Source organism: Sylvia atricapilla, chromosome 20 (genome assembly GCF_009819655.1).
Source record: "Sylvia atricapilla isolate bSylAtr1 chromosome 20, bSylAtr1.pri, whole genome shotgun sequence".
Taxonomy (NCBI): domain Eukaryota; kingdom Metazoa; phylum Chordata; class Aves; order Passeriformes; family Sylviidae; genus Sylvia; species Sylvia atricapilla.
In genome coordinates, this window is record NC_089159.1 from 8,040,401 (window position 1) to 8,055,348 (window position 14,948).

At 45.3% G+C, this 14,948-nt stretch overlaps 1 protein-coding gene across 1 annotated transcript in view; it reads left to right on the forward strand.

Annotated features, from left to right (window-relative positions):
- Positions 1–14,948, forward strand: part of VPS53 (VPS53 subunit of GARP complex) — a 62,526-nt gene that overhangs the window by 26,596 nt on the left and 20,982 nt on the right. Inside the window, 8 exon segments of the mRNA XM_066333484.1 lie at positions 95–238; positions 1,547–1,689; positions 2,327–2,468; positions 3,861–3,962; positions 7,266–7,360; positions 11,974–12,216; positions 13,731–13,878; positions 14,736–14,818. Coding sequence (XP_066189581.1) covers positions 95–238; positions 1,547–1,689; positions 2,327–2,468; positions 3,861–3,962; positions 7,266–7,360; positions 11,974–12,216; positions 13,731–13,878; positions 14,736–14,818 — 1,100 coding nt within the window.

A 14,948-nucleotide genomic window follows, 5' to 3' on the forward strand; every position in this document is an offset into this window, starting at 1 on the left:
GAAAGGGTAAACCCAAGGTAACCTCGATGCATTTACAATCAACCCATTCACCTTATCTAATCTGAAATAATTTTCTTCCTGTTTATTTTGACAGAGGACTGGTGGACCCAGCAATGTCCTACGTGATGCCTGCCTGGTAGCCAACGTCCTGGATCCCAGGATCAAACAGGAAATCATCAAGAAATTTATTAAACAACACCTCTCAGAGTATCTGGTCCTTTTCCAGGAAAATCAAGATGTAAGGGAAGCTTAGCAAGCTACATTTGGATTTCACATTGTGCTCTGCTGGCCTTCCCAAAATTCACGCTTCCACAGGTTCCTGTGGTGAAAAGTTTTTATCCCAAGGGCTTGGAAAGGGATTGGGGCTGATGAGCTGGGAGTTGCTGTTATCTCTGGCAGGATTCTCTCACCTTAGACCTCAGTTTCCCAGCTCATCACGAGAAATGTTTTCTGCCCTCGTGTAGAAAATAAATAGATTTGTGTTAGATTTATTTTCCTGCCCTGCAAAGGGTTGAAAAGTGAAACTCTGAAAATTGCAAACTCGACACCACCACCCCCCAAATAATGAAGAAACAGCCCAAAATACTTAGAAAGCTGAGGGGGAGGGATTTCTAGGAAGTTATTTATCTTTGTAGCTAATTTTTTAAACTTCCTGTCCTGATACTAACAGCTTCTTAAAAGTTTATTGTAACCTTCTTGAATTTGGGGAAAAACCCTGCACAAACCAAAATCACCTTTAGATCAAAATGTGGTTTATGAATTTCAAATGTTTGACCTAGAATAGAGAAAGGATAAAATGCCTAAATTTAAATAGCATTTTTCCATCAAGGATTTTTGGATTAATCTTCCTGGTTTTTGACCAGAAAACACCAAAACTAGGGGGGAAAATCCCTGAAAATCCCTTCCTGCTCAGGTTGTAAGAATTTTTGTTGGAGTTTAAATGTGAGTTGAATGTAAGAATCCAGGAATTCCTGCACTCTCTTCCCACTGTTGACTTTAGCCTCTGTCTGTGAAACAAAGAGGGTGGGATCAAATGAAATATTATTGGATTGAGTTTTCAATAATCTCTGCATGATTTAGGAGTACTGTTATCCTCATTTTCAACAGAACTTGCTCTCCTAATTTGCACAAGATAGGATTTTCAGTCTGGCATATGTTTAAGCACTTGGAATCCCAGAACCATTTAGGTTGGAAAAGACCTTTAAGATGCCTTAATTCCAACCGTGTCCAAGTTCACTGCTAAACCCTGTCCCTAAGTGCCACATCCACACATCTTTTCAACCCCTCCTGGGCTGGTAACTCAGCCAATTCCCTGAGCAGCCTCTTCCAGTGCTTGATAACCCTTTCAGTGAAGAAAATTTTCTTTACATCCAACCTAAACCTCCCCCTTGGAGCCTTCAGAGGATTTTAATTGATGTCAAATCAGCTCTGACCGATCGATCGCCCGAGCTCCTGCTCGGAGCTTCAGCAGCATCGCAGCTCTGCTATTTCCAACTTGCTGCTGCTGCTGAAGATGCTTAAAAAAATCCTTGTCCCTGTGGTTCAGGTGGCCTGGCTGGATAAGATTGACCGGCGCTACGCTTGGATCAAGAGGCAGCTGGTGGATTACGAGGAGAAATACGGGCGCATGTTCCCCACGGAGTGGTGCATGACGGAGCGCATCGCCGTGGAGTTCTGCCACGTCACCAGGTGAGCTCCTGCTCCCACCCAGCTCCCCTGGAGATAAAAGGCTGGCTTGGCTCCTGCTGCAATGGTCAGTGTCTAAAGGCAGGCTGCAGATGGCTCTCTGTGGGATTGCCTGTGATTAAAAGGAAGCGAGGAGGGAAAAGCCTGAGAAGCGTCGCTAAAAACGATGAGAAATTGAAGTGATGGGAAAATCGATTTTCGGCGTAACAGAGGTAAAAATCAGCAATATTTCAGGCCAAGTGGAATTACATGAGCTGGCTGTGGTGTGAGTGCCTCAGACCAGGCTCTTTGCCAGCCAGAGAGAGGGAAGCAGAGGAGGGTGCCAGGTGGAGTCCCAGTAGCACCATTGCCTTTGTTCTGGGACCGCAGTGGGAGTCACTGTGCTTCCCAAGGTTGGATCCTGAGGGATTTCCCAACTGCCTGCTAGGAGATGGGGTCCTGTTACCCACAGAGCTGGGAACAACTGTGGTTGTGGTTGAAATGGGATCTGCAAAGCAGTTTTATGTTAGAGAGCCTCTTAGGAATTAGCCTGAATTTAGTGATGAAAGTCTCTCTGGGGAGTGGACTGAGCTGCAGTGTTAGGTTTCAGATCTTTATAGAAAACCACATTTGTTTTTTCTATCTCCCCTCTCTCTTGCAGGGCAGAGCTCTCTAAGATCATGCGCACGAGGGCCAAGGAGATTGAGGTGAAGTTGCTTTTGTTTGCAATTCAGAGAACAACCAACTTCGAAGGGCTCCTGGCCAAGCGCTTCTCAGGCTGCACTCTGGCTGATGGCACAGTGGTAAGGGGATTTCTGAAGAGCTGTCCTTTACTCAGCAGCTTTCTCAGGAGAAAGGAACCCTCTCACACACAGCTCAGGTGGTGGAGACTACAAAAGGTGTCACCTGCAGCCTCAGGGTGTTTGATGTGACTCTGCTCAGTGGCCCGTAGTTGGAAACGTGATTTTTAGTTGTGTAGGCTCTAGAGAAGATGGCACAAGGCTCACAAGAATAAAAATGCACTGCTTTTTGTGTGCTTTTTTGGTTCTCCTGGGGCCCTGTGCTGTTTGAAGCCACATAGCTATGGGGAGCCACAGAGTGATTATGGTGTGGTAACTGCCTTGTAATGTTTGTTCTCTACGTGTCAGTGACACATTATAACTCAAAGTCCTCTCTTCTCCTCATTTCTGGGTACCACACATTCACCACATGGTATCAGCTTTCAGTCCCACATTGTTGGGTCACTCTGCCTTGCAGGGACATCGGTAGCTTCTGCTTTGTCTCTTTTAGTAGATTGTAAAGGCAGAACCAAGAGGAAAAACCTCAGGGAATGTCTCTGGAGCCATCTCTGAGCTTTTCCTGCCTGGAATCTCAGTTCAGAGCTCTGCCCTGGCAGCACAGAGCACGTGTGGCTCAGAAGCCACTGGTTTGAGGCTGGCTTCTCTGTCCAGCTGGTGTCTTGAAGCTGCTTGGATGTGATAAATCAGCCACCAAGGAAAGCCTGCTGGACCCACTTGTCATTTGCTGTGGGTGCTGCTAATTAAAAGAGAAAGTCCTGTAAGGTTTTCCTCCTGGCTGAATTAAATCTCTCAAGAATATGACTTTATTTATTCTGACAAATTTCATAGAAAATTTGCAGCTTTTAATTAAATTGGCTTCACTGGGTTGTTAAAAGTGAGAAAAGCAGAAGGGGAAGGTGTGGTTTCGAATGGCAGAAAATCCAGTTTCTCCCTTTCTGACATGCCTAGAGACATGTCACTCAGGTGTATCATTTGCCCTGTTTCATACCCAAAATGAAGGCCACCCTTATAAATAGCTGGCTGGTGGGTGCAGAGGAGGGGACAAACAGTGGGAGCAGCAATTTGGGGTTTATTGCAGGCCAGAGTTTCTGTAGCTGCTCTTGTGGGTTATCCCAGTGGAGACCACACACTTTGGAGTGGGGTTTGGGAGAGTGGAAATGTCACAGTGGACAAAATGGCCTTTTCAAGGAGGATTCTGGCAGTGTGGGTGCAAACAGAGCAGGGGCTGGGGATGGAGGGATGGAGAGAGAGCCAGGATCTGATCACCTCTGCTGGGAGAAGGCAAATTGCTGGGCAGTGCTTTGAAGGGCTTAGGAAAGCAAAATGTGGATGCAGCTATGTGCCAGAGGGCACAAAAGTGACTGTTCTCCTAAAGAGCTTCCTCTTTTCCAACAGAAGAAGCCAGAAGTGCCACCTCCCTCCACCAACCCCTTTCTGGAGGATGAAACTGGGGCAGAGACAGATGAAATTGTGATGGAGAAAAGTGATACGGACAAAGTAAGTCTTTGAAGTTCTCAGCTGTCAGAATCTCCAGTGGGGCCTCAGCTTTTCCCATCCCACTGATTGGAAAAAGTTTGTTTTCAGAGCAATTAATTTAGTGCAGTTTTGATCCTTTTGTGCAGCATTCAGGCTCCCAGTACGACCATGCTTTGCTCTGGCTCACTTCACTGCAACCAAAGCAATCTTTATTCCAGTTAATAGTGCAGAGACAATCCTGCCACGTGAGAGTGGGCTGGATTCTGTTCCAGCCTCTACAGCAACAGCCCCAATGTAACTACAGGATTTCTGTCAAAGAGAGATGAAATAGCTATTTGGGTTTTCAGATCCCCAAAGAAGCTCCTCTACAAACAGTTGCAATTCATATTTTGCCCTGTCAGCCAAGCAAACTGTCTGGAGCCACCAGGCAAGTCATTGAACTTTCAAGTGTCAGCTTTAGATTTTCACTCCAGATAAATCACTTCTGGGATTTTTTTTTTTTTTTAATCTTTACAGTGCTTTTCATCCGTTACCTCTGCAAAGCAGGCAGCACCTAACTGCTTGTCCAAACACAGGGCTTCCAAAGCCCTCTGCAAACATTAAAGGATGAATGGTAAATGCAATTGTTTTAATTGGCACCAATATCAAAGCCTGTATTTTTTTATACACCCGGGTGGATGTTTTCTAAATGTTCAATTTGGAGTTATTTGAGGCTGGTACTCTGCTCTTATACAGGGAATTTACAGCCCTGTAAATGGGCCATGTACAGGTGTGTCCTGATGGGTGACCAGAGCCTCAGGACCTGCTCAAATCCATGGGGAGATGAGGAGGTGGGAGCTCTCCACCAGCACAGTCTGGTGCACTGCATCCCCTCCAGATTGTCACATGAGCAGAGCAGCCCCTCTGCCTTCACCCACAGCCAAAGTCCTGAAACAGAATGATTTAAGCAAAGTTTTGCTCTTTCCATTAAAATACAGCTTGGACAGTTGGTATTGTGTGCACTTTATCAGTGAGACAGAGACTGGGAACCTGGGCAGACATCTCTGATGCATTTTTTGGGAAGAGCTTGCTGATGACTGGAAGGTTGGCTCGGATGTGCAGTGTTGAGATGAGAGGACATCCTTGGAGAAGTCAGTGGTGTTTGGAGGCAGGTGAAGAGATAATTGCAACAATTAGGGCTGGATTTACTGAACAGCAGAATGCAGCATTTCAGGAGCTTCTGAGAGAGGCACTGTGCTGCCTGTACCTTGTGAAGCCATGCATGGAGACATCCCTGGAATTGCAGTTTGTGCTGAGGCTGCCCTTTCCCTGTAGGAATGTCCTGTGTCAGTGTCACAGTGCTGGGCTCTGCTGCCCTGCAGCCTCCTGGGTGCCAGGTGGGCTGCAGCATTTCAGTGTCACAGTGCCAGCAGCTGCTGCTTCCTGCTGAGAGTCTGCAAGTGCTGCCAGTCTCATCTCCTGCTGTCACTGCCTGAAGAGCAGAAGGGACACAAAGAGTTGAAGGGTTTTCAGTCAAAGAGCCCTTCCAAGACACCAGTCCTGAAAATTCAAGATGCTTGGGAATCTAAGAGGGAGCACAAGAATTTTTTGGGGGGGAAAATCCACACTAAAAAAGCACCTCTTTTGGTAATCCTAGCAGTTCAATTTAATCTGTTTACTTTGGATAGTAATGAAAGGAAACTGGGCCAGCTGCAGACCTCCTTACTGTGACAACAGTAACCTTTTATTATTTCCATCAAACTCAAGGAGGAAATAGCTTAAACATCTGCAGCTTTTGGACAGGGTTGCACACTCAGAAATACAGCTTCACTGCTACTGTTAAAAGATTTAGTATTCCTTCCACCAGACACGCTGGGAGCAGCGTGATGCAGAGACACACAGAGAGCCAGACCTGCTTCAGCAGTTGGCTCTTCCAGCCTTGGTGAGTGGTAAACATGGTGAATCTGCAGCCTTGGGCTGGCACTGCCATGCCAAGGATTTGGCAGCTTGGGAGGTTTCTGTGATTCCCAGATATTTTTTTCCCCTCCCAGCTCCAGTGAGTGTGTGTGTGCATCCAGCACAAATGGGCACTGGCAGAGGGATCTGGGTGGAAGAAGCCTGGTAATGGTTCTGTCCCAAGGCTCTTAAAACTTAAATTCTTCATTCAAGGCTCATGGATAGAGGTGATCTGGCCTCCATAAAATCATTTCCTCACTTTAGGTTTGCAGCCGTAAGTTGGGGCTCATCATTTGGGTCTGAATTATTGCTGAGAAGTGTTTGCCATATCACACCCTGATAGTTCTGCCAAATTTTTAGTGCCACCTCCTCTGTCATTCAGGAGAGAAAGTCCTTTATGTTCTCTCATTTTGCTGCTTTTGTTTAGCTTATCTTGCACTAAAAAGAAATCAGCTGGAAAAATTTCATATCTTCACTGGCTGGGAGCTGATCTTGGCTTTTTGTGGAGAGAGAAGCAAGAATTCCATTCCAGAGTCACTGCAGCCCTCTGTGCAGCCAATGAAAAGTTGCTGGTTTGCTGGAAAACAGCAAGAGAAAATACCTATTAGTGAAAAAGAATAATAACAACCTAGCTGTAAGGCAAAAAAAAGAGTTTAAAGGTCCTGCTCAGCCTGGAACTTAAACGTGCACAAATTTAAGTTTGTGAGTGGTCCCAGTGGCTTTGGGGAGCTGTGCTTGGCCATGGTTAGAGTGCAGCACTAAACTCAAATGAGGGTAAACAGGATGGCTCCCAAATGGCACATGTGCTTAATGCTCTAAATGTGATTTAAAAATAGAAATCTTTGCATCCCCAGAAACATGTTTCACAGTGAAAGCAGGCCTGTGGTGTTGCCTGTCTAATTCTGGCTCCTCCAGTAATTACATGCTGTTTATCTAAATAAAATTCATTCAGATGAAGCCTGTAACTTTGAGTTACTGCCCTTGATATTCTAAAATGTAAGGATTCTTCAATCTTGCTTCCAAATAACTGCTACATTTGATTTCAGAGGGGACCAGTGGAGCCTTGTTACTGCTTGAAGGATTCAGGGAGATTTTATTTGCAAACTGCATTAAGATTCTTCAGCTGAAATCTGTTAGCATGGAGCAACCTTCTCTTGAAGGCTAAGAATATTTTACAAGTGGAAAGATAATTCCTTGGATTGCTAACAGCTCTCTAAGAAGGAGGGAAGACTTAAATAAAATGACATTTATATGCTTCGATTATTTGACAGCAAATTTCTGTGTTACAATATCTCTGAAGATTTATATCCTTCTGTGCTGATGCATTGCTGTTCCTTCAAGGTCTTACAGGGCAGGTTTAAACCAAACATTCTGATTGTTTTCTTGCAGCCAAAGAAGCCAAAGGTCCCTGACAATCCTTTCCATGGCATTGTTTCCAAGTGCTTTGAGCCTCACCTTTATGTGTATATCGAGTCCCAGGACAAGTGAGTAACCAGCCTGAGTTTTAGGCTTTGTTTGCTTTTGGATGTGTTGGGTTGTGTGCTGGATTCTGTACTCAAGCTGCAGAAAATTAGTTTGTTGAAACTCTGCTGCCTGATTTCAACAAGAGCAGCGTTTGTGGTTCAAGGAGCTTTGAGTGGGGCCTTTGCTTGGACAAAATGAGTGTTCAGAGGGCTGTGGAGTTTGACTTTGTGCCCGATGCCTTGCTGTGGAAGAGGCTCAGAGTTCCTGAAATGACTTCTGTTGCCTCTGCAATTCCCACTGCTGACATGTGTCTTTCTTTCATCTCGTGTCTTCCACAAATAACAGGGTTGGGTTTTCTGCAAAATACACATGTGGCTTCGTGGCAGAGGAGTTGCAAGATTTGCTTTGTAGAAAGAAGTTATTTGAGATGCTCAGATGAAAGCTGCTGTAGAGGAACTGGCTGTAAGATAACATTATCATTGCTCACAGATTGGGACTTTGTCAAGGGGCTTTAATCCCTTCTTCATCTTCCTCTTTGACTTGCAGCAAAACAAGTGGAATGAAAGGAGCTTTCAGCTTCGAGCTCTGAGAAGTTTTCAGGGCTCTCACCACTCTTTTTTGTGCACCTCGATTCACACCAACGTTTAAATAACATCTCACTAGCAGCTGCAGTGCCACCTGGGAGAGGAAATAGTTGAAAAAGGTTCAATTTAGTCCTTTAGCACAGATTAGAGGCTGGAAAGGAGGAGGTGCCTACTTCGTGTATCTCATCTCTATGTGCTCTTCTATCTTCCAAGGCTTTACACATGAGAGAATGTGTAACTCGAGGCTTGTAGTGTCCTGATTTTATTCACACTCCATGATAAGCATCTTGAAAAAGCTTTTCCATGTCCCATCAACTTTTTATGCTTAAAAAAAAAAAATACCATTAACTAGCTGAAACCTTGCACAGTGCTGTGTCCTGCTGGGTTTAGGTTCCTCTCTGCAGTATAACAAAGGGAAACTGATATTTCCCCCCTGCCCTCAGCCAACTGAGCACAGACTTGTTGGAGTATTTCTTCCCTTCTCACTGGGGGCCATTTTAATCCCCATTTTGGTAATTTTACCCCACTGTGCTCCTAGCCCCTTCACTTGCCTTTTTTAAATTTTTTTTTCTTCTCCTTTTCCTTTACAATCATGAGATGTTTTATATTAGCTTTATAGCCACAGGCTGCAGGGAGTTCAAAGAAAAACTGCCACAGTATTCCCCATGCTGCCCCTGACTGCCAAAAATCTCTTTCCTTCATGATTTTCTCTCTTCTTCTTCTTCCTTTGATTGAACTTTGGAGGAATCTGTTGCCGATGTCTGGAGATGAGATGTTGCTTAGATCATTAATTGTATGTTTGAGCTCTGAGTAGTGAGAGCAGTGTGATAGTTGCGTTCATCATTGAAAGAAAAAAGAAATCCAGAAAAAAAGCCTGGACGTTTTCTGCCAAAAAAAATTGTTTCCATACCCTTTTAAAGAACCACAATGCCAAAATCTGCAGCAGTTTAAGAGGAGACACCTGAAAGAAGGAGTTTAAAGATGCTGCTCTCCACCTTCAGCTGCAGAGTAAATACCAGATTTCTGACCAGAGAAGCAGATTTCATTCCTGCCCCTGTGGGATGTGCATCTTTAGCTCTCCTTTGTGGTCAGCTGGAGCAGCAGGAGCACACAGACGTGAGCTGAGCTGTTCTGCTGGAGAGGAGGAAGAGTTCTGTCAGGTCTGCAGGGCTGAGAGTGTGCAGAGCCCTCCTGAAATCTGCTCAAAGGCACGTCCGAGTCCGGAGTGCTCGGAAAACTGGCACTTTGTGCTGTGTGTTCTGCAGCCTCATCAGCAGAGGGGCTTCCAAAATCCCCAGTGCATGGAAACTGCTCTGCAGTGCTCCAGGGGTCTCAGTGCCAGTGCCCTTCCTCAGTGCCCAGCTCTGTTCACAACACTGGGCACAGCCAGTTTCCTGAGCACTCTGTTCTTCCCTTGTGCTGCTCAACGAGTTCCTGGTTCCTCTCGTCATTGCCAGAGGTGCAGAACAACCCTGAGTAGGTTGAGTGAAAGGAAAAAAAAAAGAAAAAAAGGAAGGGGGATGCAGGAATGAAAAGAAGCAGAATAGAATTCCCTTTATGTGATTTCATTTCATTCTTTCTCTTGGTTAGATTTGGCGAGTTCTCGCTCCCAATAAATATGCTACTGTTAGGAAATACCACATCTGCTCTACCAGAGAGTTTTCTTGGAGCTTTTCCGCAGAGTCTGTGGAGAAAATATTCATTTTCTGTAGCTCTCCTGCCTGCTTCATGTTTCATCTCCCAGCAGCTTTTTCTGCCAGACTCTCTGTGCTCCCGTTGTACCACACAAAGATTTGTGGCCTTCGTATCATATTTGGGCCAGCTGAGACTCATGTGAAAGTTTGCCATCTACCAAGGTGGGCATTAATGATGTATTAGCTCTTTTAGTGCACAAATTCCTGATGTTTTGCTTGCCCCAGTGTCATTCTGAAATAGAAGCAGTCCCTTAGCCTGGTTTGATGGGCAGTTTTATCCAGGTTGGCATCAGAACAAGCGTGAAGCCCCAGCACTGCTCTCCCAGCTCTTCTGAACAGCTGCATTTTCTCCTGCAGCCCAGTTGACAGGACCTTGGGGGGACCAGGAAAATGCAGATCCATTTCAGTTTGCCTCAGAGAAGAGGAGGCCATGTGGGCTAAGCATAAAGAAACAAAAGCCATTGACATTCCTGACCGTGTCTTGAGACTGAGAGAAGGCAAAAAAAAAAAAAATAAAATCAAGTGACTGGTGACTGCTAAGAAAGCTCCACTTTGTTGCCCAGCTGGAGGCCAGCACAGATGCAGAGGTGGAGATGCAGCTGTTGAATTTGACAAGGAGTGAGCCACGTCCTCTTTCCTTGAGACGCTGCAGGAATCTGCAGCCTGCAGCACGTGTGAGCCCTCCTGCAGCAGCCATCTGTTTGGCTCTGCTACAGCTACAGAGGGAGGTAAATTCTGCTTCTCTGTGGCCCAACACAATCAATGCATCGTTTCAGCCTTCAATTGCTGCTGCCAGTGTGGAGATTTATCACATCAGTGCAGCAGGCTGATGTTTTTACAGGGCTTGTAACACAGCCGAGGAGCTGTGAGTGTGGAGTCAGAGCTGTGTGCAGTGCTCAAGCAGCAGGCATGGAAAAAAGGGGCTACTTGTTTTTGCTAAAGCCAACCAGTGGTTTGAGAGTCCATGATTGAGAGTCCTGATAGCTCAAGCATATTTCTGGAAATAAGTTTGGCCCAGCAGGTCAGCCATGGTAGGAGCCTCATCCATTCTGAGGGAACAACCTCTAAGTTTATCAGGAAAGAGACTTGTGGATTCTCTCATGAGCTGGAATCAGAGGGGTTTTCTCACTCATGAGAGGGAAAGAAAAAGGAGATGGAAACTGGGGAAGAAAAAAAAAAAAGAGGTAGAAACTGGGGGGAAGTTGTTGTTGTTGGCAGGTTTTTCCCCTTTGAGAACATGCTGCAGAGTCTCATTCTCCTGAGGGTTTGGCTTTCCCCTTAGGAGCCCTGGGTCGTGGCACAGCCCAGCCACTACACCCTCAAAGGGGTGCAGGTTGTGCCTTGGGAAGGTCAGAGCTGCAGGAACATTGCATTCAAAATAGGAATATCAAATACAGGAACTCCTTCTGCTCAGCAGAGTACCTGTCTCATCTGAAAGGCTTATCTATTTCCCAAAAGCCAAGCTTCCTTGAGGAAAGCTGTGTCTGTGTGTGAGTGTGTCTGGGGGAGGAGGTTTATTGCTGGAACTCGGTTCATCTGGCCAAGGTTATTCCATGGAACTGAGCTGGGCTTGGTCTCTGACACGGATGTGCTGTCTCTGGAGGAGTAGGACCAGAGGAACTCCCCAAGATCAGAAGATTCTCTGGTTCTGTGTTGATGGCTCTGGCCCTCTGCCATGCTCAAAAGCCTTTTTGTCCTGGTGAAAGGATGGAGTGAAGTTTATTGTTGCCTAAAGACTGAAATATTTGAGTAAGGACCAGGCTGTAATGCATCACTGGAGACAATAAGAGGGCTTTTTGTGCTTTTAAAAAGAGTCTTAAGTAGGAAGTGCACTTTGTGCTCATGCTAAATAAAACTTCTTGAAAGGATGTGTGAAGTTGTGCAGAACCAGGTGGTGTCCAAATGGGACCAAGAAATGGCAAATGGCACACACCATTTTGAGCACACCCCTTCAAAATCCATGTTCCCTGAGGTCTTCTCCCGAGGCCTCTGGGATGGGAAGCCTGACTATTCCTTTTCCTGGTGCCAGGAATGAAACTTGAGCACAGGCTTAATGCACTTGCATCAAATGTGCTGAAGCGAGTCCTGGCAGACCTGGGAGCTTTTATGTGTGGCTGGAGAACAGATTTGAAGCTGCCACTAAAAACTCCTGAGCACAAAAAGCTTCGGGGCTGTGGAATTGTGTGAGCTTTGTGCCGGGAGCGTGGAGATCAGAAAGGGCTGGGAATACCCAGCTGCTACACCTGAACTCGCTGGTGTCACAAGCAGCATCTCACTGTAAGCATTATTCCTTCCTTTCCCCTCCAATTCCTCCCTCAACAGGCTCAAAACATCTTTCTGTTCCTCCCACATCAGGAATCTGGGCGAGCTGATTGACAGGTTTGTGGCTGACTTCAAGGCTCAGGGTCCCCCCAAGCCCAACGTGGACGAAGGAGGAGCTGTCCTGCCCAGCTGTGCTGACCTCTTCGTGTACTACAAGAAGTGCATGGTGCAGTGCTCCCAGCTCAGCACTGGGGAGCCCATGATTGCCCTGACCACCATCTTCCAGAAGTACCTGCGGGAATACGCCTGGAAAATTCTCTCTGGGAACCTGCCCAAGTGAGTTTGGCTTCCCTCGGTGCTGCAGGAGTTCCACTGCACTGAGGAGCAGATGATTTGTAAAGATAATTAATAAATTCAGCCTTGGGAACACTCCTTTCCCTGTCAAACACCCCAGGTAGCAGAGGGATCACTCCATTTACTTCATGGTTTTCTCCAAAGTTCGGTTTCTTGCACAGAGGAAAAAAGCAGGAGAGCAAATGGGCAGTCACACATTGTTTTTCTTTTAAGGGCCCCTGGAGAATAGCTTGATATTTGGCTTTGATTAGCAGCCAGATTTGCAGTTTCTTGAAGTTCCTTTTGAAATGGCAGCCCAAGTGTCTTCAGAGAGGCCTGCCTTTCAGAATTGCTACTTGGGTAACCAGCTCACACTGGGATTCTCAGCTGCCTTAGCCCAGCATCATCTATATGGTAATTTATAATGAAGGAGGTTTATCTGTGAGATGCTGAAGTGCTTCCCTGTACCTCCCTCAGCTCTGGAACATTTTATCTCTGTATAAATAAGATCTGTAGATGTAAATGCAGCGAAAGGAAAGGAAACCATAATGAGTTTGCACCAATATGTATCAGTGTACAGGCTAAAGGTGCTCCTGAGATGTTGCTAAAACTCCACTGCAGATAATTTTATTTGCTGTGTGACATCTTCAGCTTGTTTCCTTTGTAAACCTGGGAGCAGCAGAATGACTTTCTGAAACCAGTAAAGTCTTTCACAGATGGAAGGGGAGAGGATTCCATCCAGACAAGTGGAAAGATAAATTTAATGTGTGTTCTCCATCAGACCTCAGTTGCATTCTTTATCCACTTTTTTTTTTTTTTTTTTTTTTTTGAGTGCTCCATTTTTGCTGTCCAAGATAAATATCACTGTCCTATTTTTTTTAATGGATTTGGATTATAAAGAGTTGAGAGGTAGGGAATTTCCTGCCTCTAAACTGCTCTGAGTCTTTCTTTGTTGATACATGAGCAGTGCTCACTGGAAGACAGTGGAGGGGAAGGCACATCTTCTATAATTCACTTTGTTGATACCATCAGCTTTTAAAACAGGTTGCCAAAGTCTCAAATGCATGTGGAAAGCTGTTTAGTGCAGCAGAGATAAATATGACAAGTTTCCTGATAGTTCTGAGATTCTTCTGTAATCTTTAATTAGATTTTGGATAACTGGCAGTGAAGGTGAAGCTACCTGGGGAAGGCTGTGTTCCACTTGCATCCTAATCTATTTTCTTGTCAATGAGGGAGTTGTTCTTTGTTTGATGACCTGGTACAAAGCTCTCTGGAAAAGGAATTCCAACACCAAAATAGCAGTTGTGGGTTTGATGTCCTGTGTTGGGTTGTGGTCATAAAGCCTTTTCATGACATTAAAATCCAGCAGTAATTTTGCACCTTGAGTGTCTGTACGCTCAAAACCCTCACAGATTTCATCTTTTGTTTTGTTGGTTTGTTTTGTTGGTTTGTTTTTTTGGTTTTTTTGGGGTTTTTTTTGGTTTTTTTTGTTTTTTGTTTTTTGTTTTTTTTTCCAGGACAACCAGCAGCAGTGGTGGGCTCACCATCACAAGTTTGCTGAAAGAAAAGGAAGGCTCTGAAGTGGCAAAGTTTACTTTAGAAGAACTCTGCCTCATTTGCAGCATCCTCAGTACTGCAGAGTATTGCCTCGCCACCACCCAGCAGGTGAGTTTTCCTCTGAGGGGGCACCAGCCCCTCTTCTGTGTTGCCTGTGGAGAGTGGGGCAGCCAAAAGTAATAAAAAAATCCATTGATTACTGAGCTCTGCATTACTCAGTCTAGTTCAAAGAAAGAAAAGTATTGATTTTGTTATTTCTACCTGAGAAAAGTAATTTGCTTGTAATCCTGCTTTGCAGCATCAGTTTTGGGTTCAGTCCTTTTGTACTTGTTGGATAATTTGTTTTGGATTGGGGAGCAAATTCATTTTTTTTTTTTTTTAAAGCTCCTCGGTTTATTATCTCCCCTTCAGAAAAACAAGCACAACAATAATTCAAAATGCTCTTGGGAAAATACTTGCATGAAATATTGGGGCAACGTGGAGTGGAGAGAGGAGGAATTTATGCTGATGTGATTTGCAGCCATGCCGCTCGTTACATTCAGGTGCTTCCAAAAATGCCATGGGTCAGGAATGAGCTGTGATGTTTGGCTGTATCCAGACCTCTCCACCACTAGGTCTGGCAATCCTCTGCAGTTTGGGCACAGATAGAGTGTTGAGAAACATCTTTATTAGCAGGACAGATGCCACAGTGTTAAGCTAGTACGGTGTCATGTCGTACTAGAGTTACATATTTGACCTTGGAGCTTTAATTCTTTGAGGACGTGGAGCCACCACGGCCCATCCTGGCAGATCAACAGGCTCTGGGATGCCAAGAAGGAAAGATTCCCAGTGTCACTGCATGAGTTTTGGGTATAGTTTGGTCACAGATTAAGTTTGAAGAAGCTGACCTTTCCAGGCCATTTTTGAGAATGATTATTTCGAGTTAGAAACCTGATCTCCCTGTTGCTTGTTTTGTTTCCCAACAGTTGGAAGAGAAGCTCAAAGAAAAAGTGGATGCAAGCCTAATGGAGAGGATCAACCTGACAGGAGAGATGGACACCTTCAGTGTGTATGTCCAGCACATTCCTCCTCCCACAGTGTACCAAACATCTCCTTTTGTCAGGCAGATGGTGCTGGAGTCAAAACAATCCTGAAATCCCAGTGTCACAGGGTCCACAGCCTGGGCACAGGCATTTCCC